This window comes from Schistocerca piceifrons, chromosome 3 (assembly GCF_021461385.2).
Source record: "Schistocerca piceifrons isolate TAMUIC-IGC-003096 chromosome 3, iqSchPice1.1, whole genome shotgun sequence".
NCBI classification, from domain to species: domain Eukaryota; kingdom Metazoa; phylum Arthropoda; class Insecta; order Orthoptera; family Acrididae; genus Schistocerca; species Schistocerca piceifrons.
The window spans coordinates 109,059,301-109,087,065 of record NC_060140.1 but is presented as its reverse complement, the minus strand read 5'-3'; the positions used below and the strand labels follow the sequence as shown (position 1 = coordinate 109,087,065).

At 35.9% G+C, this 27,765-nt stretch overlaps 1 protein-coding gene across 1 annotated transcript in view; it reads right to left on the bottom strand.

Annotated features, from left to right (window-relative positions):
* LOC124789901 (hemocytin-like) overlaps positions 1–27,765 on the bottom strand; it is a 543,737-nt gene that overhangs the window by 300,160 nt on the left and 215,812 nt on the right. The window contains exons 25-29 of the mRNA XM_047257418.1: positions 22,312–22,442; positions 18,596–18,716; positions 9,990–10,133; positions 7,148–7,266; positions 3,628–3,758 (exon numbers count right to left, since the gene is read on the bottom strand). Of these exons, the coding sequence (XP_047113374.1) occupies positions 3,628–3,758; positions 7,148–7,266; positions 9,990–10,133; positions 18,596–18,716; positions 22,312–22,442 (646 nt within the window). The remainder of the gene's footprint in view (positions 1–3,627; positions 3,759–7,147; positions 7,267–9,989; positions 10,134–18,595; positions 18,717–22,311; positions 22,443–27,765) is intronic.

Genomic DNA, 27,765 nt, shown 5'->3' with positions numbered 1-27,765 from the left:
CTGTGAGATATAGTTTCAAATGATTTTTAAAACATTTTAGATCTGTTTCTTTTTTAATGATTTTGGGGAGTTTATTAAAAAACCTTTTGCCTGCTTCTTCTGGGGCAGTCATAGACAGTTTTAGATTTCTGTTTATCATGTAGTAATTTTCATTTCCTCTTGTACCGTGTTTGTGTACATCTTTATTTAGGAGGTGTTTATCACTTGACCTTACCACCATTATGCTTTGGTATATATACAGTGAATATACTGTCATAATATTATAGTGTACAAAAGCTTGCCTACAGGTCTGTCTTGGTGGTATTTTTGCAATGCATCTCACTGCCCTTTTCTGAATTGTGAATATTCTTTTTAGGTAGCCAGCTTGTGCATTTCCCCATATATGAACCGAATAAGACAAATGTGGGAAGACAAGTCCATAATACATTGATCTGAGGACTTTATCATCCACAGCCTTAGCTGTTTTATGCATGATGAAGATCTGTTTGTTTATCTTTTTACACAGTGCATCTATGTGCTCCCCCCATGCCAAATGTTGACTTGCAATTGGGGCACTAAGACTGTTTAGTGTCCTGTGGGTCCTCATCATAAGATGTTTCAGGTGTAACAACCAAGTTAAGTTTCTGATTTAAAATGAAGATAAAATTCTCATCATAGTTTTGAAACCACATATAGATTTCTCCAAATACTACTGTGGTCACTATAAAGCTGACAGTAACAATTAAAGCTAATAAAAATTGTCACTCATGACAAAAAATTTAAACTGTCTTTCTTTGTTCATAGACCAGTCTCAAACAATTCAACTATAGCTGAAGTTTGATAGCTGCCAAATTATGGTATCTACAACAAAAACAAATATATTTCTGGGAAACAAAATGTTTGGACTAATTCTTTTGCTGCAAAAAATTCAATGAAAATTCCAACAGAATTGAACTGGTGGAATTGGTGTTTACTACCTATTCACCTTCCTTTTTATGATGCTGAAATAATGTATCAATAAATGCAAAGCTTTTATGCCTAAAAAAAAGTGGCTGTCTTCTAGCTATACATTTTCAGAAGTTCAATAACCATCTTTCTCTCAATAACTATCATTGATTTGCATTTGCCAGATCTCTTTCTCATGAAATTCCATACTCTGATGTTTTACTGAATTTAGGAAATCTTGTGAAACAGTGAATACCTGATTCTCCAAAGAATTTAACTCCCATGTGTAAAACAGCTTGTAATGCCTGATTAGTTTAAAAATGAGTTAATGTATTACGTATTTACAGCAAACATGTAGGCAATAAAAGGTTTTAAATTATACTTAAAGTTTTTTGCAACTCATTTAATGACATCATTAAGTAACACTGGATGATTATAGTTCGGATAATGCACACTTCAGCTTAAGCAATAGCAAGTTTCTCATGCATCTCAATGTTAATGGCATCATATCTCCTAAACTAATTGACACTGTACAATGATTGCAGTTACGTTCAGTGGTGTATGTGGATACTGTCTGAAAATAGAATTGGTAGCGCAGAAGTAATAAATTAAAATATAATGTCTGAGGCTGAAGTTTTACTGCAACAGTGAAAATGTAGTTAAGTGATAAATTTTTCCTTTTTTGTGGGTGGTGTCAATGAGGAAAATTTTCATAAGTGTTTGAAATTATGTGTAAAGTTTGTTGGAAGTGGCCAAGTGCTGTTATTCTCAAATACTGGGTGAGACAAGTCTGGGCATTTGCACACCTTCAGTTATGCTGCCTCAAGACAAACACACAGTTTCTAACTGTTATATTTTTTTTGTTGTGTGAAAATTTTAACATAATATTATACCTATATTGAAAATTAAATTTTTGTTGCCCCTGGAGGCCACTAGACTAGCAGCCTGAAATTGATACTGGGTTCTGTGACATACACTTAGTAATTTAGATTCCTTCCTCCTGTCTGCAAGCAACGTAACTTTTAGGGGAGGTATTCAAAGAGGCCCATTTTATGTGGCTTTAAATTCCCAAAATGGAGGCACAAATGAGTCAGTTGTTTATAAAGATCTTTGAAATGCTTCAGGAAAAGAGTGTTACAGGCTGTCAGGTAAAAGTGAGCAGTGAGCTCCAGTTTTTCAACATGCATTCTGAAAATTATCCAACAACCTGCAGTTTGGTGCAGTCACAGTTATTAATGGTAACCTAGGGCCTAATATACATTGTGTATGCTGTATCACTCGAAAATACATGCTGATTCATGGTCTAAACTGTTGATGCCTTTGGTAACAGTGGGCACTTGAATAAGCTGAAGATATATGAAGAGCTTATTTCAATAGTGGCACAGGTCCATTACCTCCACTTTTCTGTCTATAATGCTTGCGACATTAATGATCCAAACAAACAGAAAGAAAGGTTCATATCTAGCAAGAAGCCATATGCTTGAATATTTCTGGCAGCTCAACTGCAGATTTTTCAACACTCATTTAACTTTAGGACTCTGTATCTCAGAATGAACAAAACTGGACTTGTACTACTATTGAAATAGGCCCTTTATATGTATTGATGACTGGTCATAAAATTCTCATGGATTAAAGTGGTATGCATGAACATAGTTCAAGTCTGTAGTGTTTTTCTGTCACTGTCAAATTAGATTATAACAAATAGTGGATGTTCTCAATGGCATCAAGTAAATTCAGTCAATATTAGCACCAAAGTGATATTAGTGTGGTTTTATTCCTACCATGCCACCATGATTATTGACCAAATGCCAGAGGGAGTTGCAACTGGTCAGTGGTTGGAATCATTAACTGGTTTCAACCGGCCAATGGTTGTCTTCAAACTAGAGGCACGTGCTGCAGGGAGTAATGTAGTGTTCCTGTTACACTGAATATATTGTGAACAGTATAGTCACTTTCAGATTAATTGTACCTGCTGCAAGTGATGATGTGATGTTCCTATTGCACTTTTCATGAATACTGTTGACAATATAATACATGGGACACAAGTTTTCTTGGTAAATTTCAGTGATGAAATCTTCTCAGGTTATCAGCTGACCCATGGTGTCATCTCGTAGTAATATATCAAAGAGTTACCAAAGTTACATCACTGATTGCAGCTTGTTTCTTTAATATGAAGATAAAAATACTGTTGATGATACAATATAATATTATTGAAAATGCAACAGGAACATTACATCACTGTTTGCAGCATGTTCCTTTTGTCTGAGTATGGTTACTGGCTGATCAAAAGCAGTTATCAATTTAAAAAATAATAGAACATAATCAGTCACTTTATCTACATTGACAGTGTGTCACTTTTTTCCATTGTGGAAATTTTTACAACAGACTATGGGAAAAGATGGATAAAATCTTCTCGGTTACTGGAAAACATCTATCAGTATTATGTTTTATCTACTAATGAAAAAGCTGGTGGTAATGATACTAAAAAATGTGAGACTAACCTTGAATTTGAAGTAGCTACTGTGCTGAAAAATACAATAAATGCAACATACAATAAATGCAAGAGAGAAAGTGTGTGTGTGTGTGTGTGTGTGTGTGTGTGTGTGTGTGTGTGTGTGTGAGAGAGAGAGAGAGAGAGAGAGAGAGAGAGAGAGAGAGAGAGAGAGAGAGAGAGAGAGAGACGGACAGAGAACATTAACTTACGACACAACTGCTGCGTCCTCCATTTTACAGGCACGCCATGAATGTTGCATTCATGAGCATAAGCTGCCAGAGCTGTACACAAACAGTCACAGTCTCCTCCCTGATCACAAGCACAAGAGTCGAAGATACACCTAGGAAAGATTATTGGATTATAACTCACAATTCATAATTTAATCACAGTTTAGAAATAGAAGAAATTTCCTACTATGTATTTCTTTCCTACTTATTCCTTCCACTTTCATTACGTCTGTTACCATACGTCTTTTACCATGTCTTCACTTTATTTGTTTCTTTTTTATGTGTGCACACCTAGCTTCTAATTTATATCTTAGCACTTTTTGTACTTATGTATTCTCACTTCCCTGTATGATTCGCCTGAGGCCAGTTTCAGGACATGCACCAATTACACCTGTACATTACATTGATAACATTTTCTTCATCTGAGAAAGGAGGTAATAGAAAATACATAACAAAATAAGGTCATTACATAACTAAATATTTAATTTAAATATGTGTGCTTACTAACTAGGTAACTATACTATGCAAATTGTTTCACTCATTTTGTTAATCAGAGTAATTAAGTGCATTAAACCAATAAGCAATGGGAGCTACAAAATATACTAATATCAGATACAGCAGAAAAAATTAATCTTTGTTTAAAGTTACATAACAGTATTTGGCATGATTACATCCCCTCCTCATAAAATGGCAGCAATTCAGTTCCAACTGCTGCACATGTACCAGATAGTCTTTTTGTTTGAAGACATACTGCACTAATGACTAAAGAAAACAGAGTATCACTCATACTGTATAGGAGTGAAATGTGAAGATAGAAGGCAAGCTGTGGATGTGCATTTTTCAGAAGATCAACCAGCTATACACATTCAGGCAGAATAAGTAGTACAGCAATCAGTTGAGATTTGAAAATTAAATGTATTACTAAACATATTAAGGGGGACATGAAGAAACAGGGAGACCACATAAAAAAGAGACCAGATGAAGAGATGGATGAATAGACCAGAAAAACAACTAACCACATGCCATAAAGGGAAACAAAATTGAAGGTCTGTTAAGACTACAATCAGTTTGGCTTTAGAACAGATTCAGGCACCAGAGAGGCAGTTCTCATGTTGTGGCTGATAATGGAAGCAAGACTGAAGAAAAATCAAGCCACATGCATGTGATTTGTTGATCTGAAAAAAGCATTAAACAATGTAAAATTGTGCAAGACGTTCAAAATTCTGAGAAAAATAGGGGCAAGCCAAAGAGAAAGATGGATAATATACAATATGGATGAGGACCAATAGAGAACAATAAGAATGGAAGACGAAGAATGAAGTGCTTGGATTAAAAACAGCGTAAGACGGAGATACAGTCTTTTGCCCCTATTGTTGAATCTATGCATCAAAGAAACAATCATGGAATTAAAAGAAATGTTGAAGAGTGGGACTAAAATTTAAGGTGAAAGGATATCAATGACGAGATTTGCTGATAACATTGCTCTCCTCAGTGAAAGTGAATAAGAATTACAGGATATGTTGAATGGAGTGAACACTCTAATGGGTACAGAATATGAACAGAGAGTACATAAAAGAAAGACAAAAGTAATGAGAAGTAGCAGAAATGAGAACAATAAGAAATTTAACATCAGAATTGCGGAGCATGAAGTAGATGGAGTTAAGGAATTCTGCTACCTAGGCAGCGAAATAAATCATGATACACAGAGCAATAAGGATATCAAAAAAATCAGACTAGCACTGTCAATGAGGGAATTCCTGACAAAGAGAAGTGTACTAGCATCAAACAAAGGTCTTAACTTGAGGAAGAAATTTCTGAGGATGTACGTTTGCAGTATGGCTAATCAAATTTTAAAAAAATACATTTCCTAAGAATTCTAGGTGTGAGGAGGAAGATGATGTCAAATAGTTCCTGATAAATTAATAGTGAGCTGGTGAGCTATATAATATCCAAAAACAGTAGTTTAACTACAGTTTTTAAACATCAATAATTTATCTCTAATAATATTCATATAATTAACACATTTTGAGATATGAAGTATCTTAAAATTTGTGATTAATAAAACTCAATGAAATTCAATTTCAATACTAGGTTAAAAACAAAGAATTCCCTGAGATTTTATGAAATTCTTGAAATTTCCCTGATTTATCCAGATCAAATGAAACTCCCTGAGAATTGAAGGTTTTCCAGACGAATTGTCACCCTGGCTTGGAGCACAGCATTATATGGTAATGAAATATGGACTGTGGGAAAAATGGAACAAAAGAGAATGTAAGCATTTGTGATGTGTTGCTACTGGAAAATGTAGAAAATTGGGCGGACTAATAAGGTAAGAAATGACAAGGTTCTTCATAGAATCAGCCAAAAAAGGAGAATATGGAAAACACTGACAAGAAGAAAGGGCAGGAGGATACGACACCTGTTAAGACATAAGGGAATAACTTCTGTGGTACTAGAGGGAGCCATAGAGGGAAAAATCTGTAGAGGAAGATAGAGACTGGAATGTATCCAGCAAATAATGGAGGATGTAGGTCACAACTGCTACTCTGAGATGTAAAGGTTCTCAAGGGAGAGAAATTTGTGGCAGGTCACAGGAGATTGATGACCTCAAAAAAAGAAAACAAATAAAGGCATATAATAAGAGAATTAAACAGGCAAAAGTGTAACATCTGAGAGAAGGTGAAGAAGAAGAAGAAGAAGAAAGACTATTTATCGTTGTTGTTTGTCATACCTGATTTCTTAAGAGGTAGATCTTTCTATTACATGTAACGCTGTTTACACATTTATTATGGTTTAGAACACAATACACTATACTGCAAAATTGTTCCTTTCATTACAAAGCTTAAGCTCAGATGTCATAAACTAAAGAGTTACACATGTAAGATTAGAACAGAAAAAGGACTAAATTTCCCTCTGGACAAAAACAAAATGCTACAAGAATCAGAAATAATTATAGTATCTATCTGATGAAGAAGTTCTTAAACCTACTATTATTTATTCAAGACACATGAATAATAAGAATATTGCGAAAATGCACATACTGTAAGAGCATTTTCCATATAGAAATAATGCAAAATCATCCACTAGGAACACAAAAAGCCAAAACTGAAGCTACTGGAAGCCCTTGAAATCAACAAACATTTGGCATTAAGCCCACACTTTGATTTACACTATCAAAAAGAGCATATTAACTCCTCTTTGCTGAACTTCTCTCATTTCTTTATACTTCTCACATATTCACTCCCATCTTACTATTCTCATTTCCTTTTGTATTTATTTTCTTTTGATTTACAATGCATACTAAACTGCTTGATATTTTGTTGTCTTCCACAGTTCTCTACAGTTATGTGTAATCCTTGACACTTACATCAACTTGCACTATCCCTTGTGATATTCAATACTGCTTACTGCAGTCACACAATTCATAAAATGAAAACTATATAATAACATCTACTTTGCATGCACTTATAGAAAGAGCAGTGAGCAAATAATTCTAACTCACCTGTGCAGATAGGGTTCAAAAGGCACTTCAGAATGGCATCTGCGGAATACTTCAGACTTTAGTATACTACACTTCTGAACTGCCCATATTTCTCGTTCTGGGTGTTTTTTGCATGCATCCTACATGAAAAACACATTTAACTGGTTTCAAAAAGAAACTTTATGTGACAACAAATTACTAGAAAATTAAAGACTTGGGTTTCTAATCAACTATCCAGAATGGAATAATGACAGTACTATGAAAAGGAGAAACTGCTACTCACTTATAGTGGACGTGTTGAGTTGCAGACAGACACAACAAAAAGACTGCTATACATGTGTGTTTTTGGCCAAAAGACCTTCTTCTAAGATAGAAAACACATACACACACATTCACCCAAGCACAACACAAGCACCTCAAACATACATGACCACTGTCTATGGCCACTGAGGCCACACCTCCAGCCTCAGTGGCCAGAGACAGTGGTTGTGCCAGTGAGTTGTGCTTTCACGAATATATATCTGTGTGTGTGTGTGTGTGTGTGTGTGTGTGTGTGTGTGTGTGTGTGTGTTAGAAGAAGGTCTTTTGGCCAAAAGCTCACATGTATAACAGTCTTCTTAATCACATTACCCATCTACAAAAACTGTTCACAACATCATCGATCATGACTATATTTTTTATGTTTTTGTGTAGATAAATTGTACAGAAATACCAGCCTTCTAATCACAGTCTTTACTGATGTCATTGTTAACTTCACTACTACCATCTGTTTCCTCTCTGTCAGTATTTTCATGACTCTCCTCCCAAAGTATGTTGTTCTCAGGACCATCCAGGGTTTGGACATAAAGCATTTGAACTTTTTGATGAAAAAATCTGGTGACATTGTGTGCCATGAAGAGAAAATGAACTAATGCATAAGGCTGACTGACATATTTTTAATCTTGACAGATGGAGTGAGTGCATCATCCCCTTCTAAAAGCCAATTGGTACAGTGTTTCCAGACATGGCCTTTACAAGGCTAGTTTACAACATTAAGTATCTGCAGTTTTGAGATACTTGATTATTGAAGACAAAGTCAGTCTTCAGTGTAGCAACTTCATTCTTTACTTCAGATGTGAGATGACCTGTAAAAATCTCCACCACTAAAATAGCAGCACATTAGGTCAGTCTTTAGAAGCTGATGAGTTTTTCAGTAAAATCTTCTGGTAGTCACTGTGCTAGTGAAGTACTTCATCATACAGAGAGGCCACTTTTACATATCAACTTGTATCACCAACTGATACTGCCACAAAATTGTGTATGAGGAATGTTCATGATCTTTGGAATCTCCAAGGCCTTGAAATGGATTATTTGTTAAGAGTAAGTATCCCATCTTCTTTTACGTTTGATGAAGGACAGAAACTTAGCCTCAAATTCAAGCTACTTTTCAGCTTTTGGCTTATTCTTCAATGCTACACACTAGTGTCTTACAAAGCATAGTTTCTGCCACCTCTTCTATTAGATGTAGTCTTCAAACAATGAACAACTCCAAGTTTGAAATTTGCATCATAACTTCGAATCGGTGGAAACAAACTTTCACTTTCTAGTTAAAGAAAAACTGTACCCACCATATCATGTAAAATAACACAGCTGCAAGAATGACAATAGTCACTACCTACAGGAAATGTCAATCGCTGAAGACAGTTGAATTGTTACCTCATATACAGTGATTAATTTACATACATTAGCTATGCTGTTGACCCATTTCGAACTGAGGAAAGAACACTACAGTTGAAATTTCTTTGAAGTAAAAATAGCTTGGTATTTCTACAGTTGCACAGATAAGCCATAAATATTTTTTGTGGCTCAATTTTGAGGAAAATGGCTTATATATGGGCTAATACAGTAATACTCACAGCCAGAATCACCAGTTGAGTTATTTCTTAATACTCAGAACCTTTTCTATATATTTTTCTACTTTAATAGCTGTAATTCATTGCAATTTATGTTGACTGAATCAATCTCTCTCTCTCCATATTTATTTCTCTGTAACACTTATTATTTTGCAATCTTTATCTATCTCTAAAATGTATTTTTGTAGTGGGACCTAAGTTACTGTTTACTATTTTTTGTTTTGTAATCTCTATCTCTAAAATGTATTTTTTTGTTGTGGGACTAAGTTACTGTTTACTGTTTTTGTTTTGTGTTATGTATTACCGTAAATTCTGGCCAAAAGCTTGTAAAATTGACACGTTCCATATCCTGTGATAGTGTCACAACATGGATCACCGGAACAAGAGATAAATAAATAAATAAATAAAAAATCTCCATCTCTCTCAAACACACACACACACACACACACACACACACACACACTCACTCACTCACTCACATACATACATGCGCACACAATTGGACATAATTTTTGTTTTCATCTCTCTCTCTCTCTCTCTCTCTCTCAGTGAGTCCAATTTAAGATCCTCAAATATAGTCCTACAAGTAATATCATAATAGTGATTGCAGTGCACCAAGGACAAAAAATCAACTTTACAGAACAGTAGTACAGCTTTTTGATGAATTTATGATCCTTATGCACTGGTGGCACATTGTGCAGGTGGCACTGGGTTCAAACTACAGGCAGCACAGCTATTTTTCTGTCACTTGTCACCCCATTCATCTCTGGAAATGATTTGTTAGTGTGAAAAAAATCATGGTTTGGCATCTATGTTCCACTATGGGTCACCTATAACTGGCTGGGTAAGTCAGTTCGGTCAGAGAAAGGCAATGCCTAGTACAGCAGTGCAGCATTCCAACCAACATGCGGGCTGAGGACAGCTTTCGATTTTTTAATGTGCAAGAGTAAGAGACTTTTTACACAACTCACCACAATTGCAAATGATTCTGGACAGTATGGCTGAAGCTTCCAAGAATCGCCAAATAGTACTGGTGACACTTCACTTATACCTCCAGAAGGTGTCTGGAAATCATCAGCTTCATTGTTGTTGAAGTTTCCACAGAGGCCTTTCACCTGCATAGCAACAAACATGTTAATTTTAAGCACTTGAGAAATTAAATATAATAAATAGCATAAATATGTTAAATGTAAAAAAGTACACAAAACTTGTTCTGTGCAGGATGAAATATGCCCAAATTTAGCACAAGTGAAATTAAACCATTTTCCAGTGCATAATTAATCTCATCATGAAGAACAAGGGTGGTGGGTCGTGGGTGGTGAGGTATATATTTCATGCTAATATTGTGTAACTAAAAACTGTTTAACAACATACTGAAAAGTGAGTACTTCCTGAACACTTGCAGAAGCAGTGTTAACTCCTTTCTCCAAAAATAAAGAAGACATATTTGACTGTGGAAACTACCAGAACATAACAACTCACATTTCATACCTTCAAAATCTGGGAATAAGTCCTTTAGGATTGTGTAGCTCAATTAATCTCATTGACGGAAAATCACTTGAACTGAGAGCAGGCTGTTCATACAATAAGATTAGTGATGGTAAAATCTCAAGAAAACAAGCAAAATATCTGGTTGGTCTTTACAGCTCTAGAAAAGTCTTTTCACTGAGTATCAAGAGCAATAATACAGCAAGCTATACATGCACATCATGTCTCAGAGTACTACACAGAACTTATCACTGACACGTATAACAATGCCCAAACCTGCACGAAAAGTACTCCAAGTGAATCGAAAAGCCCTGATGTAAATGTAGGTATTCATTATTGTTTAATGTTGTAAAAATTATCTGACCACAAAGCTACAGAATCCATCACCATGGAATCTTTTGTAGGCTGTTGATGTAGCCATTACATCTAATAACATTCAGAAAATTCAACATAACAAAGTACTTATGCAAAAGTAGAACTTGGATTGAGTGCATGATGCACAACTTCAGCCCCATATCATTTAAACCACAGACAGCAATCTTGATAATATCACACTTCTATGACTTTAAGCATCTGGGTCTTGTAATAGCAGAGGCCTGGTCAACTGAAGCAGATATTACTAATAAAATAACATCAGGTTGAAACCAGTGGGCCACACGGGTTTAGCCGAGTGGTCTAAGGTGCTGCAGTCATGAACTGTGCGGCTGGTCCCGGCGGAGGCTCAAGTCCTCCCTCGGGCATGGGTGTGTGTGTGTTTGTCCTTGGGATAATTTAGGTTAAGTAGTGTGACCTTAGCAGTTAAGTCCCATAAGATATCACACCCATTTTTTTTTTAAACCAGTGATGTTTGCTTTTAGGCACTTTGTGAGATGCAAAAATGCCAACAAAACCCATAGAAAAAAATTAACAAAATAACTGTAAGACCAGTACTATTATGAGTGTGTCAGAATCTGGACATAAAAAAAGACTCAAGTACAGAAGTGCCATACAACAGAAATGCCCATGTGACGATGGGCAGGAGGAGTAATACTGAAAGACAAAGTGTGCAATGAAGTAAAACAAGACAGTTTTAAGGTTGTTGTTATAAATGGAAAACTCTCAAAATTCAGGTTGAAATGTCACAGTCACATAACAGAAAAACTTGATGACCATATTGTGAAAAAGTTCTCTTCCATGGCTACAAACAAGAGAGGGAGAGGAAGGCCTCAAACCAGTGGTTGACAGACATCCAAAATTATATGAAGAAGCTAAGCCTTTGGGTAGTTTGCACCAAATATTCAAAAAGGAGAGAGCAAATATTTCCTGATAATAGCTGGAACTGAATGTGGACTGGATGAGGTTCAGTGTGTAGTAGGTCAACCAGATCAGGCAGTTGGGGTTCCTTACGATTGTTATACCGTGTCCCTACCTAAGATATGCACTGTGGTTAAAATCAGGAAAGAAAATATTGTACACAGTGATTGATGTAAAAGGCCTGTATCAAAAAAATAAGACCATTTTTGTATTAAAAAAAAAAAAAAAAAAAAAAAAAAAAAAAAAAAAAAAAAAAAAAAAAAACCCTTTACTGCTAGGCCAAGCAAATATCCACCTTACCCTTGTTATAGTACATCTGCAGAGATACAGTTGTGAGAATAATTAACATATTTGATGAAACTGGACCACTGACATGTTACAAAGTACTAATGACTGACACTAAAACAGAACTTTCTGAAAGAAACACAAACATTTACAGTCAAACCTAAAAGAAATTAATCAAACATATTTAATAAGGAAGTAATGCATGTCTGGAAAAAAACTTTCTGGACTTAGAACTTGCACTAAAATCTTCACTCTTTTACTTGAGCCCAAGCGTAAGAAAGTGAGTCAGTCTTGCATAAATACTATGTGAAACCCATTATTGGGATTACTACGAACACCAGCAGAATTGCAAGTGTGAAAAACTTGTTGGTGGACATTACTCAGGTGATTAATTTCACATTCCTGACCTCTACATCAGAACCATTATCTTCTGCTTCGACTATTACACTCAATAGAGTAGTTGTGTTCCTTTACACCAAATATTGCCCATAACCACATACAGAAAAAACATAAGTCATTACAATCCTAAAAACTTTTCTCAAAACTAATAAAAGGAATTTGCCAAGGTACATCAATGTGTATTGCATTAAGTTGTAGGCATTCTTGATCACAAACCAGTAATTCTTTTTTTTATTTCTCTTTACAAAGATCGAATTGGATATATGAAAATATGTGTTACAACTGTTAAGAAAACCCCATTCTATACTTTTCAGCGGACTGACCCACAAAAGTGTAAATTTCTTACTGCCAATTTCTTTACAGTGTTCAAAATGTTAAACTAAAATAATTTAAATTTTACCCCTTTAAAAAACCTAAAGTAATTAATTGTTTTTGTTTCTTTCTAACTGTAATTAGTCCTCACTATATAAAAGTATCAATCACAAAGAAGTGGTCAATTGCTGACATACACAAATGAATGCGTGGGTTTTCCTCTTCATTCCAACCATGTCCAATGGTGTACATCAAACACGGAAGCAAAAGTATTTCATGAAACCACATTGAGAAGCTAATGATGTTCTAATGTGAAACTTCTTATTGATAATCATTATAACATTATACTAAATAATAGGCAACTTGTAACACAATACTGGTTAAAACACTGAAGCTGGCAGTCTTTGTAAACAGAGAACAATAGGCATAAAATCTAAAGATTTTTGCTGACAAGGAGATCACTTGGTTCGTCAGGTCACACCAACCTAAGACTGCATGCCTAGTACATATTAGCATATTTCATGTGCAATTAACAATAATTTGTGAAAGCCTGTTATAGAGATGGTTGTCATCAAAAGCATTGCTTATTTGTATATATGACTTTGAAATTAAATTATCCTCAGGTTGTCAAAATCATTAAGGCAGTGATTCAGCATATTCTCCCACCCTTCCAAACACCGTGAACCTATTGTACAGGTAGTTGTGACCAAACACACTGAGAACGAAAAGCCTGCTTAAGCCACCAACACATGGAACGAGACAGCAAGATACACTTTTTGCAGAAATATATTAAAAAATGTTAAAGGTAATTTGTAATTTTTGTAATTTGTAATTTATTTGTGTGAAACATGTAATTACATGCATAGCAATTGGTAGTACAATACAACAGTGTACAATCTAATTTTACTTTATAATAGGAACTTAAGAAAGTAGTCAAAATTATTTGTCACAGCTGCAAAGTACTAACGCGAAATCTTTACAGACGAATGGAAAAAATGATAGAAGCCGACCTCGGGGAAGATCAGTTTGGATTCCGTAGAAATGTTGGAACATGTGAGGCAATACTGACCCTACGACTTACGTTAGAAGAAACATTAAGGAAAGGCAAATCTACATTTCTAGCATTTCTAGACTTAGAGAAAGCTTTTGACAATGTTGATTGGAATACTCTCGTTCAAATTCTGAAGGTGGCAGGGGTAAAATACAGGGAGCGAAAGGCTATTTACAATTTGTACAGAAACCAGATGGCAGTTATAAGACTCAAGGGATGTGAAAGGGAAGCAGTGGTTGGGAAGGGAGTGAGACAGGGTTGTAGCCTATCCTCAATGTTATTCAATCTGTATATTGAGCAAGCAGTAAAGGAAACAAAGGAAAATTTGGAGTAGGAATTAAAATCCATGAAGAAGAAATAAAAACTTTGAGGTTCGCCGATGACATTGTAATTCTGTCAGAGACAGCAAAGGACCTGGTAGAGCAGTTGAACGGAATGACCAGTGTCTTGAAAGGAGGTTATAAGATGAACACCAACAAAAGCAAAATGAGGCTAATGGAATGTAGTCGAATTAAGTCGGGTGATGCTGAGGGAATTAGATTAGGAAATGAGACACTTAAAGTAGTAAAGGAGTTTTGCTATTTCGGGAGCAAAATAACAGATGATGGTCGAGGTAGAGAGGATATAAAATGTAGACTGGCAATGGCAAGGAAAGCGTTTCTGAAGAAGAGAAATTTGTTAACATCGAGTACAGATTTCAGTGTCAGGAAGTCATTCCTGAAAGTATTTGTATGGAGTGTAGCCATGTATGGAAGTGAAACATGGATGATAAATAGTTTTGACAGAAGTGAAGAGAAGCTTTCGAAATGTGGTGCTACAAAAGAATGCTGAAGATTAGATAGGTGGATCACATATCTAATGAGGAAGTACTGAATAGGATTGGAGAGAAGAGAAGTTTGTGGCACAACTTGACTAGAAGAAGGGATCGGTTGGTAGGACATGCTCTGAGGCATCAAGGGATCACCAATTCAGTATTGGGGGCAGCGTGGAGGGTAAAAATCGTAGAGGGAGACCAAGAGATGAATAAACCAAGCAGATTTAGAAGGATGTAGGTTGCGGTAGGTACTGGGAGATGAAGAAGCTTGCACAGGATAGAGTAGCATGGAGAGCTGCATCAAACCAGTCTCAGGACTGAAGACCACAACAACAACAACAACAACAACAACAACAATAATACTTTAGATTTTAGTTTCTACAGTAGGCTATAGAAGCACTCCTCAATGAGCCACAATTTTTGATGTTTTTTGAATGTCTCTCCAGTTATTACCTTCAGTTCATTTGGCAGTGCATTGAAGTATTTTGCTCCATTAATATATGGACTGTTAGCAGTTTTTTTCAGTCTTCTGTGCATCATATGGTAATTTTGTACTTGTCTAGTATTGTGATCATGAATTTCTGCATTATGACAGGTATATTTCTTATCTTCTACAATTGATACTATTGTTTCAAACATATACATTGAATAGATAGTCAGAATTTTAAATTCTATAAACAATTCCTTACATGATGTTCGAGCATCTTTTTTGCTTAATATTCTCAAAGCTCTTTTCTAGAGTTTAAATACTCGGTCAACATGAGTTTCGGAAGCCCCTCCCCACACTGCAAGACCATATGCTACAAATAGATGTATTAAACCAAAATACATCATCCTCATTGTTTGGGTATTGACATATGGAGCTATTCTTCTTAAAACATACAGGCTAGATGATAGCCTTGCATATACATTGTCAATTTGTTGTGTCCATAGTAGTTTGCTATCTATGCATATACCTATGAATTTACACTCACTGCAGATTTTCCCTACGATATTGCTATCTTGAGAATCAATAAAAGTTTGCAAATCACCAACATTGAAGGGGATTATATTTGTTTTTTGTAAGTTGACTTTTAGATTGTCATTAAAGGGGATTATATTTGTTTTTTGTAAGTTGACTTTTAGATTGTCATTTTCAAACTTTTCCTTTGGAACATCTATAAATTTTTTTTTACCTCTATGCCGAGATTAATAATATTGTTTCCCCAACAAAGGCCTGAAGTGTCATCTGCATACATTGTAATGAAGGTATCATTTTTTACTATCTTTGGGAAGTCATTGACGTAACATATAAAAAGGAAGGGATCAATTATCGATCCCTGAGGCACACCAAATTTAATAGTCCTGACCATTGATGTATAACTGTTTAATGTTTCTCCACTATTGTGTGAGATTGAGGTACACTGTCTTCTGTTTTTTAAATATGATGTGATGAGGTGCAATAATGTCCCACCTATGCCACCTCTGGCCAGTTTGGCAGAAGTACCTTATAATCAACCTCATCAAAAGCCTTTGACAGGTCTAGGAAAACTCCAGCTACTATAATGCCTTCATCAATTTTGTCAAGCGCTTTCAGCATAAATTGAAGTGTTGCAGTTATGGTGGTATGACCACTTCTGAAACCATGCTGAAAATCTCCCAAGAAGTTGTGCTTATTATAATGCTCTAACATATATTTCAGAACTATTTTTTCAATTAACTTGCTAAAAACGGAAGTTAAGGCAAGTGGTCGGTAATTTTCTACTACTTGTTTATCACCTTTTTTGTAGAGAGATTCAACAATGGCTAATTTTAGTATGTCAGGGAACACTCCTTCTTTTAAGACACTATTTATTAGATGCATCAAGGGATATGCTAGATTGTTTTCGCACTGTTTAAGTAAAAATGGAGAAATTTCATCCCATCCAGCGGATTTTTTGTTTTTACATTCTCTGATGAGCTGCAAAATATCCTTGATTTCAAGTTCATGGAGTTGATTAGCTTCAGAATTGTCCTCAGCAAGACTTCCAACAGGTACTTTATCTGTGGTACAAAAGTCAGATTCTATGATATCTATGAAATAGTCATTAAAAATGTTACTGGTCTCTTGAGGATTGGTGACATCAATATTGTTATTAGATATCTGTATGTTGATATTACCTTTTACTTTTGTTTTACTGTCTCTTATTTCATTTACTATTAACCAGCAGGTCTTGGAGATACAATCTGAATTTTGTATTTTCGATTCAGCCTTCAATCTTTTGACTTGATTGTGAAACTGGTACTTGTATTGTTTGTATTTATCCCTGTGCTCATTGTTTTTGGTCTCTCTTTTGTATCACATACATTTCTTCCATTTTTTCTTTCAGTTATTTGGTAGTATTATCAAATTCCACAGGCCTTGACTGTCTTGCCTTATTCTTATTAATATTTATCTTTCTGATGGGATGATAAGATAAGAAAGGCATCCCATTTATTATTTACTCCTTCGGCTTGAAATACTAGATGCCAAGATTCATGACCAAGGCTCTCTCTCAGTTTGGCAATGTTGATAACAGAGAGATACCTTTTGTATTCATAAATTTTCTTTGGTTTTATACAAGGACCTCCCTTTAGCACTAATAGCTGGCCTAGATGGTCAGAGATGTGACCATTTACAACAGCAGCTGTGGCAATATTTTCACAATTTGTAACAACATGGTCTATAGAGCTTATACTAGTTGGAGTGATTCTAGTGGGTATGTCTCCCAACAGATCTTTTGCACCATAAGAATAGATACAGTCTTTGAAGCATTTGCTATCTTGGGAATCTTGTAATGTGTTGACATTAATATCCCCTAATAATATAACATTTATATGCTCTTGCTTGGACATTATTTTACATAATACTGTATCAAGGGAATTAAGAAATAATTGAAAATTTGCATTTGGTGATCTATACAATGCTAAGATAAAGTATACAACAGACAAGAATTTTAACTTAATTGATACAATTTCACACTTCAAATCAGTGGAATACGCTTTTACCCAAGAGATATTTTCGTAAGATTCTACTAGGTTATTTGCTCTCAGGTAGATAGCCACTCCTCCACCTTTATGGTTAGAACAACAGTAAAAATCAGTTAATTAATAATTTTGGATTTTAAACAGGTGTGTGTTATCTGCAGATTTTTGGTGTTCACTGACAACTAGTGCGTGGGGTGTAATATCTGAAAGATAGTGGTTGAAAACATCAATCTTGTTGCCTAATCCCTCTACATTATAATGAAGGAAAGAAATATTGCTTTCTCCAGGCACATTTTGTGCATGATCAACCCCTCTACTGCTTTTTAGTCTCCCTTATTATTTATAATGTTGCAAATATCAGTAATCATCTTAGTGAAGATCTTGGAGCCCAACATGTTTAAGTGAGTACCATCTGTCCCCAGACATTTGTTGCATAAAAACTTATTTGGATTGATAAATATTACTCCAAGATTATTACAGGTCATGATAACATCAAAGAAAACTTAAAATGTGGGGAATGTAGTAATAGGGAATCATTAATGATGGGTTCAAAATGGTTCAAATGGCTCTAAGCACTATGGGACTTAACATCTGAGGTCATCAGTCCCCTAGAACTTAGAACTACTTAAACCTAACTAACCTAAGGACATCACACATATCCATGCCCGAGGCAGGATTCGAACCTGCAACCGTAGCAGTCGCACGGTTCCGGACTGAAGCGCCTCGAACCGCTCGGTCACCGCAGCCGGCATTAATGATGGGAAAGCATTGTATTGTGAGAATAGGAGTTGTGTTGGTACCAACAAAAATGAATGTAAAAAGTGGGAAAACATAAAATTTGGGAACTTAAAAATTGGGTTTTTCTGTATTTCATTTGGTTTCAATATTTGTGCACTGAAGCTCAGTGATTGTATATACAATGTATTAATGACTCTAAAGATTTTAGTTACCAGTCCTTTCCATCTTGGGCCCAGTTTAACATAAACTCTTGTACCACGATCCCACTGAAGTACAATATCCAAGTCTGGCACCTCAGAAAAGACAAAAAGTCCAGCCTCACGGACCTGTATCCTAAAATTGCAAATACAACATAATTAGTCATTTTATGAATCAAATCAATAAAAATAAATGATGGAAATTACATATATGAAGTCCACAGCCTATTTTACAGAGCAACCAGCAGTTTAGAAATGCAGAAAAGATGGATATTCATGATGCTAAGAGCTGATACACTCATTTAATACAGTGGGATATGATACTCAGTTACCAAAAAAAAAAAAAAAAAAAGACTGACAAAGTATATGAGAATTTTTGGTGGGTGTCCAAGGATATTAGGATGCAAAATGAGAGAATTTTTTTAAACTGCTGCTTGTATGTCATACTAGCTGATTTACTTTGTTCTGGTGCACAATAGTTAATAGAGGAAACAACACACATGAATACATGAACTTGACTGACATGTTAGCTGGCACTGACAACTACAGTCTGCAGCTACCTACCATTAGAATCCCACTGCCCCTCCCTCTCCCTAACTGAGGCATGACTTTGTACCTCAACAGCAAGATTACAACCTGGATATGAGAGACACAATATTAACTCTTTTAGTCTTACAGATCTCCTTCACCACTATGTCAGTTGTCTCTTACCCCAATGTTCTCCAGAATACAGCAGAAAACAACATTTTTTGCTTGCTGTTGAAACAGAAGGATGTCCTGTACATTCTAAAGTACTTATAATACATACAGTCTCAATAGTAGCCTCAGCTGCTTTGCAGATGATGCAGTCATCAATAGTGAAATACCGAGTGTTCAGAAAATAACTATGCAGTGCCATGTTATGTTGTGCTAAGTAATGACTGATATGATTGTCAATTATTAATACAATATTTTCCATTGTTTTACATATTTGAACCATATATGACCAGGTATTTGTATTTGTTCACAGGTCCGGTTTGACTGAAGACCAATGTCTCGTGTGACATCATTGTGACCCAGGTCATCATGCTGATGATTGAACAAAGAGTGTTTCTTGTACAGCATGTGTTTAGCAATGGAGACAAGTTTACCTGACCAGTAGAAGCTGCATCTGCGCCAAAGTTCCCAGGAGTGAAGATGCCTAACCACAATGCTGTACGGAACGTCATCACCAAGTTTCGAAAGACTGGAAGCGTTCGTGATGCTCCAAAATCAGGCAGGCCATCTGCATCTACATCTGAAGAGAAGGTGGTGGAGGTGCAAGGCATGATGCTACAAAGTCCAGAGAAATTGGTTAGATGACTAGCTCAGCAGGCCCACATGTCTGTGGGTTCCACTCGCAAGGTTCTCCGGATGCCACTGTCTATGTATCTGTACAAAATGTCAGTCATGCAGGAACTGAGAGACACCAATCGTCCGTCATATGCGAACTTTTGCAACTGGTTTCTGTCCTTCCTGCAGGACAATGGTAAGGGGATTCTTGACACAACGTTTTTCATGGATGAGGCATGGTTTCACCACTCCAGTTACATGAATAGCCATAATAGTCATGTGTGGACAATGGAGAATCCGCACAAATCTAAGGTGTGCCCACTGCATGATCAAAAGGTTGTTGTTTGGTGTGCCATGACTCGTAAACACATCATTGGGCAGATCTACTTTCAGGACACCATAAATGTGTTCTGGAGCCCTTCCTAGTTGAACTTAATGAGGACGAAATTGAGAATGCCTGAACCAGGATTGGGTGACTGCTCATACTGCACACAAGGCGAAGAACTTTTTCAAGAACATCTTCAGTGACTGCATCATCTCTTGAGGGCTCGGGCCTCTGCATTCACCTGACTTGGCTCCACCGGTTTACTTTCTATTGGGTATGTTGAAGGGAACGGCCTATGAAAGCAATACACACAACATATAATAGCTCCAAGTTGCACTGACATGTCACATTTGGAACATCACTCCCAATCTTCTGCATAATGTCTTCAAGAACATGTGGAAACATGTGCAATTCTGACTTCAAGCTCAAGGGGATCACTTCCAGCATCTCTTATAACTTCCATTACTTTAATACAGCAAGTTCTGAACTGCATAGTTACTTATTGAACACCCTGTAATACATGAATGAGTCACACAAGTTTTCAGTCATATCAAAATAAAGTTTCAAAATAGTGCAATTGGCAACTGATGTAAATGTTCAGAAATATCAAAATGTACACTTCATGGAAAGGAAAAAAAATGTTTCAAATGGCTCTGAGCACTATGGGACTTAACTTCTGAGGTCATCAGTTCCCTAGAACTTAGAACTGCTTAAACCTAACTAACCTAAGGACACCACACACATCCATGCCCGAGGCAGGATTCGAACCTGTGACCGTAGCGGTCGCGCAGTTCCAGACTTCAGCGCTTAGAACCGCTCGGCCACACCGGCCGGCTGGAAAGGAAAAATTTAGTACACAATGACTAGACTATATTGGTTGGAATCAACCAACTCACACAAACATCTGGGTGTAACAATTTGTAGGATTAGGAAACAGAATGATTACATGAGCTCAGTCATAGGTGAAGAGGGTGGTAAACCTTGAGTCTTTGGTAGGATACTGGAAAAATGAAAATCAGTCTGCAAAGGTGATTGCATATTCACACTCATGTGACCCATCCCAGAATATTGCACAAATGTGTGGGACCCATACCAAATAGGACAAAACTGTATACATGCACACAAGGGCAACATGAATGGTTACAAGTTTGAATGACCAAAGTTAGAGTGTCATGGAAATTCCAAAAATCCTGAAATGGCAGATACTTGGAGATAGACACAATCTAACTGACAAAAAGCCTACTTACAAAGTTTCAAGAACTAGTATTATGTGAGAAATCTAGTAATAAACTGCAGCTTTCTACATATCACTCCCATAACAATTGTGAAGACAAGATAGGCTAATTACAGGAACACAGAGGAATCCAAGCAGTCATTCATATCACAATCCATACAGAAATGGAATAGCAAGAAGCTTTAACACATGGTACAGCAGAAAGTGCCCTTCACCATGCACTTCACAGTGGTTTGCAGAGTTTGTGCATAGATGCAGACTTTCTCTGATTGGAAAAAAGGTTGATGAGCCTGCAGAGGACTCAGGTATTCAGAGTAGATGAGAATTTTTTGTTCTCCTGATGATGTGTTGTCTGCTACAGTACACAACTTAGGGTGGTTCACTTCGAAGGTATATGATTGTCAGATCCTGAAGACATGATAAGAGAAAACAACTGAGCAGCACAGGAAGTAACATAGTTTTGATAAATCTGTACACTCATTATTACAATTGTGGTGCTCATCTAAGGCATTAAAAAACCAATGATCTAAAAATCATGCTTCCTTTTTTACAAATTGCTCAAATTTAAACAATGCTAGGTCTCTTAAGAAGCCAAAAAATTTGTTGCATTGATAGTAAACTGTTAATTTTTTGCTACTGAGCATATGTAGATCAATTTAAACAAATAAAGGCAATAACAAGTAACTATTACTCACCTATACGTTATCACGAATTATTCATTACTTGTTTTCTAGGTTTCACTCTCTATAGCAATATCCATAACAGAAATGTTTCTCTGTACAAATATATCTTGCATGCTGTAGATCTTGTTTTTTTTCCTTTTTTTGTGAAAATTTCAAGTAATTAAGAATAAAAAATTACCTATTAAGAGAAGTTACATCAGGTACTGGGCTGTCCCTGATGAATGTTATAGTCTCTTTTTTATTTGCAAAATCAATAGCCATGCTCACAGACTTGGAACATGTGGCACCCAGAGAACTGCATGGCACATTCTGAATAATGGAAGGAAAAGAAAAGAAACAACAGTATTATCAGTAGCAATAATGTTTACTTTTGCTCTCAAATAAAATATGATTACTTTGCAAGTAGTCAGACCGTAAGGAATTCTTGTTTACACAGTAAGTGAGATAAAATCACACAAATGTCTATATATTAGAAGTTTTTTTGCAATAATATTTCAACCAGCTCAGTCTGTCAATTCTGACAATTTTTTCCTGTCTGTTTGTATTATCAACAGGTAACATGCACTACTTAAACAATGCTTGGTAAACAGTCTAAAATATTTGAGGCACATTTCACTATTTTTTAACAGTAAAGAAGCAGATTATTTTTGAGACTTAGCTGTTTTATTATTATTTTTATTTCATTATTATTTTAATTTTTAAACTGTCATGTAGCTTTGATACTTTCATTCAAATGGTTTACAACAACAGAATGAATATTTCACTGGTGCATTAGAATATATTTCTCAACTCGGTACTGTTGAGAAAAGACTGAGAGCTAAAACTTAGAAGCCAAAACTGGATTTAGGATTGGAAAAGGAACCAGAGAAGCTGTAATGGTACCAAAAACAAAAATTATCTTAGAAAGCAAAAATAAAATGAACTAAAAATGAATGCCAAATGCGTTAATCAAAAAGAGGCTTTTGATAGGATCAAATAGAAGCTACTATTTGGGAAACTGAATGAAACTGGAATAGACTGGGGAGAGAAAAGACTGGTTCTCAATCTGCCCTTGCTCATATCATTTATTCAGTTTATTTGTAGAAAGCACAACACAAACAAAGGAAAACAGCACTAAAGGGATCAAAAACATACATTGTATTCAATCTGTAGATGCCATAATAGTCTTAGCACATTCTGAAATGGACATATACTATATGCTAAAATTTTTTCAGGTGTGTTTGATAACCACCAACTGAAAAGACACACAAAGAAGACTAAATTAATAGTGATAGATAAATGAAAGAGACAAGTACGGGGCATACATTAGCATATGAAATAAAATACTAATGCAAATAAATAATTTTTTTGACTTATGAAGTATAATAACAGGTGACAACAGGAATTTAAAAGATATTCAAAGAAAATTGCAATGGCTAAACAAGCATTCAGAAATATGAGCAATTTATTAACAGACATACACCTTAGTATAGAAACAAGTAAAACATTAATCCAGAAATTTATTTGAAGCATTTTAAGCTGTAGTTGTGAAGGGTGGAATCAGGGGGAACGAAAAAAGGAAAAATTAGAACCAGTAGGGATGTAGATAAGCCACAAAAACACCCTTGACAGAAAGAAAATCCAATGAATAAAAACTAAAAGAAATTAAAGGAAAACTACATTGATTAAAATGATACAGAGAAGAGAAACTAAATTAACTGGACAATTAGCTCAACATAAAAGCCTCATAAAAGAAACCTTGGAAGGAAACATTGTTGTGATATGGGACAACTGCAGCGTCATGTGAAAAGAGCAATGAAAGTGATTCTACACACATGCTTATTTTAAGGAGAGAGGTTGACAGATCAAGTGAACAACATTGGAAAGTGCAAGAACAATCTAAAAAAACAGGATATAAAACTCTTTATAATAAAATAAATGTGATGAAGGGATCAGTTAAACCACTGCTTCTGTCTTGCATCTACATGTCCATAGAAACAGACCCTCTAGATCTCTATTATAACTGACTTGAAAATTTGATGAAATTAATAATATTATCGTGTATGACCAGAAATCAAGGAGAAAATGTAACAACACTGATAATGAAAAGTCTGGAGTGGAATATAATGAATTGAAGGAGTATATGTTTTGAAGAAAGACATTTTCGAAAAGCATAATATTTTCAGTCTTGCTTATGGTCCTCTATGCCACTTAACACCTCAATTACACAGTGACTGGTTACCTTTATTCCTTTCATTAAATGAAACAATTATAAACATGTGACAAGGAGCATTCCTCTTTTTTTTTAATTGTGGGAATAGAATGTTCATGTTCTGTGGTAGGTATCAGTGCAGGAAAACTGCAGAAGGCATCACATCTTATTTAAAACAACACTAATAAAGTCAATTTCAAGTGTTATTAACTTGGTACCAAGCCAACTGTATGTGAAGATGTATTTCCCTTAGAAGTAATTGTTTTATCTTCAGATTCAGTGGGGAATTGTTTATCAAGTTGCATACTACATGGCAAATTTCTGAATTTGAAGTTGCGGACAAACTGAAACTATCGAACAACAGTCTGTGATGATACATACTGTTGTTACCTATTAATGTTAGCGCCTTTAGTGCATAGAGAGAATCACATATTTAGATTTTTGGTCATAACACATAGGAGGTGACAAATATATTAATTTGTAAATATCACTGTATTTTTATTATATTCACTGAAGTTCCTATAATGACGCAAACATCTCAGGAATTCACTGTACAGTGTAACAGCTTTAACCCTTAACTACTATCACAAGATTTGCTATCAAATATACTGTTCGGCTTTAGAAGTCATTTAACAACTGAAAATGCTATATTCTCTTTTCTCTGTGAGGTACTGGATGGGCCAAACAAAAGGTTTCAAACGCTTGGCATATTTTTTGATTTAACTAAGGCATTTGATTGTGTTGATCACAAAATATCGCTCCAGAAGTTGGACCATTACGGAATTCGGGGAGTAGCTCACAATTGGTTCACCTCTTACTTTAGCAACAGTTACAATGTTGATAACAGCTGTGATGCGGGGTCTGAGTGGGGTACTGTCAAGTGGGGGGTGCCCCAGGGATCAGTGTTAGGGCTACTCCTGTTCCTTATTTATATAAATGATATGCCCTCTAGTATTATGGGTAACTCTAAAATATTTCTGTTTGCTAATGACACTAGCTTGGTAGTAAAGGATGTTGTGTGCAACATTGGCTTGGTTTCAGATAGTGCAGCACATGACCTAAGTTCATGGTTTGTAGGAAATAAACTAACACTAAATCACAGTCAGACTCAGTTTTTACAGTTTCTAATACGCAATTCAACAAAACTTGGCATTTAAATTTCACAGATTGGGCATATGATTAGTGAAACTGAACAGTTCAAATTTCTAGGTTTTCAGATAGATAGTAAGTCCACGTTCAGGATCTTGTTCAAAGACTTAATACTGCCATTTTTTTATTCGAAAGCTATCAGTCTACTTTGTTTATTTTCATTCACTTATGTCATACGGTATTATATTTTGGGGTAACTCTTCCCATTCTAAAAGGATATTTATGGCTCAGAAATGGGCGGTTCGGGCAATAAGTGGAGTAAGTTCTCGAACCTCTTGTCGACCCCTGATCACGAGTCTGGGTATTTTGACATTGGCCTCTCAATATATATGTTTCTTACTCTCATTTCTTGTTAACAATATTAGCTTATTCCCAAGAATAAACAGCTTTCACTTGGTTAATACTTGGTGGAAATCAAACCTGCATTTGGATTAGACTTCCGTTAACTCTTGTGTAAAAAGGTGTGCAGTATACTGTTGGATCCATTTTCAATAAGCTACCGCTCGAATTCAAAAATCTTAGCAGTAATCCGTTTGCTTTCAAATTGAAACTGAAGAGTTTCCTCATGGATCACTCCTCCTATTCTGTCGAGGAGTTCCTTGAAAAATTAAGCTGATTCTTATTGTATTGTTGATTGCATTTACTTAAACTTATGGACCGACTTTTTTTGGGTTCATAAACATTTATTTTTATCTGTTATTACTTTTATGTTGTAATTTCATGTACTGAAACGTTCCATGACCTTGGAGATTTGTTCCTCAATTTGGTCCTATGGAACTTGGCGTGTAAATAAAATAAATAAAACCGTCTCTCAGACCATTATGAATTTTTGTGTCAAGATATTTCTCACACCCCTGCAAAGCCAAATGGACTCTTCCATGTATCTTCCTATTGGCTGACAAGCTACACATGACAGCACTCTTGCAGTGTTGCTGCTCTTTGTTTCGTAATTATTAGCCTTGAGAGGTCTCACAGACATACCATAGTATTTGGGTGCCATGTTTTTGTTGCACGCTATTGTTTCTCCAGGGTGGGGAAAGCTGGGCCATCTATGCAACATGTGTTATGTGAGACAGATGTGGATGTTCAAGATCGCCCCATTGAATCTTCAGATGAAGACTTTGATTACAGTGATATTGACCCTGATTTTGAGATATTTAATGATCACCACAATAATTCAGAGCAGGAAACTGAGAGTGATGAAGATGTGACAACTGATGATGATGGAGCATACTTCTTTGGTAAGAATAGATGTTTCTGATGGAGAAAAAAGCAGCCTCCACCTAATGTAAGAACAAGGCAACCCAACATCGTCTTGCAGCTTCCTGGACTGCGACAGATGGCAGAAAGTCTTGGAGAAAACCCTGCTGTTTTGGAGGTACGGAAACTGTTCTTTACACCAGACATTCTACACAAAATCATTCGATGGACAAATCTGAAAATATCAAAACATAGAGCACAGTATGCCAACTGTCACTCATCCTATCTACAAGATGTTGATGTCATTGAATTGAAGGCTCTAATTGGTCTATTAGTGTATTCAGCCATTTTCAAGTCGGGGAACAAGTTTGTTTACAGCTTGTTTGCAACTGATGGAACAGGCAGAGATGTTTTCAGATGCAGTGTTAGCAAAGAAAGATTTCTGTTTTTACTGTCTGCATTACGATTTGACAATCCAGATGATAGGGTGGAAAGAAAGAAAATTGACAAATCAGCAGTAATTTCACAAATCTTTCCGCATTTCACTGAAAACAGTCAACTTTGCTACTCTGTAGGTGCAACAGTGTGTATCGATGAAATGCTTGTTCCTTTTCACGGAAGGTGTAGCTTTAGAATTTACATGCCAAACAAACCGGCAAAGTACAGCCTGAAAGTTCAGTGTTTGACTGAAGCTCGCACAAATTACTTGTGCAATGCATACATTTATTCTGGAAAAGGCAGCGAGGGTCACACCCTTCCCAGACATGAGAAAGGTCACAGTGTTCCCACACAGGCTGTTCTTCGATTGCTGAAACCCATTGAAAAGACAAGGAGAAATGTTACAGGTGACAACTGGTACTCATCAGTAGAAATAGTCAATGAACTTTCAAAAAAAGGTCTCACATACATTGGGACACTGAAAAAGAACAAAAAGGAGATCCCACAGAACTTCTTACCTAATAAGAAACATGGTGTGAAGACATCTGTTTACGGTTTTACAGAAGACATGACTCTGGTTTCCTTTGTGCCCAAGAAGTCCAAAGCTGCAATACTGATCTCTTTTATGCACCATTCAGTAAACAGTTATCCTGA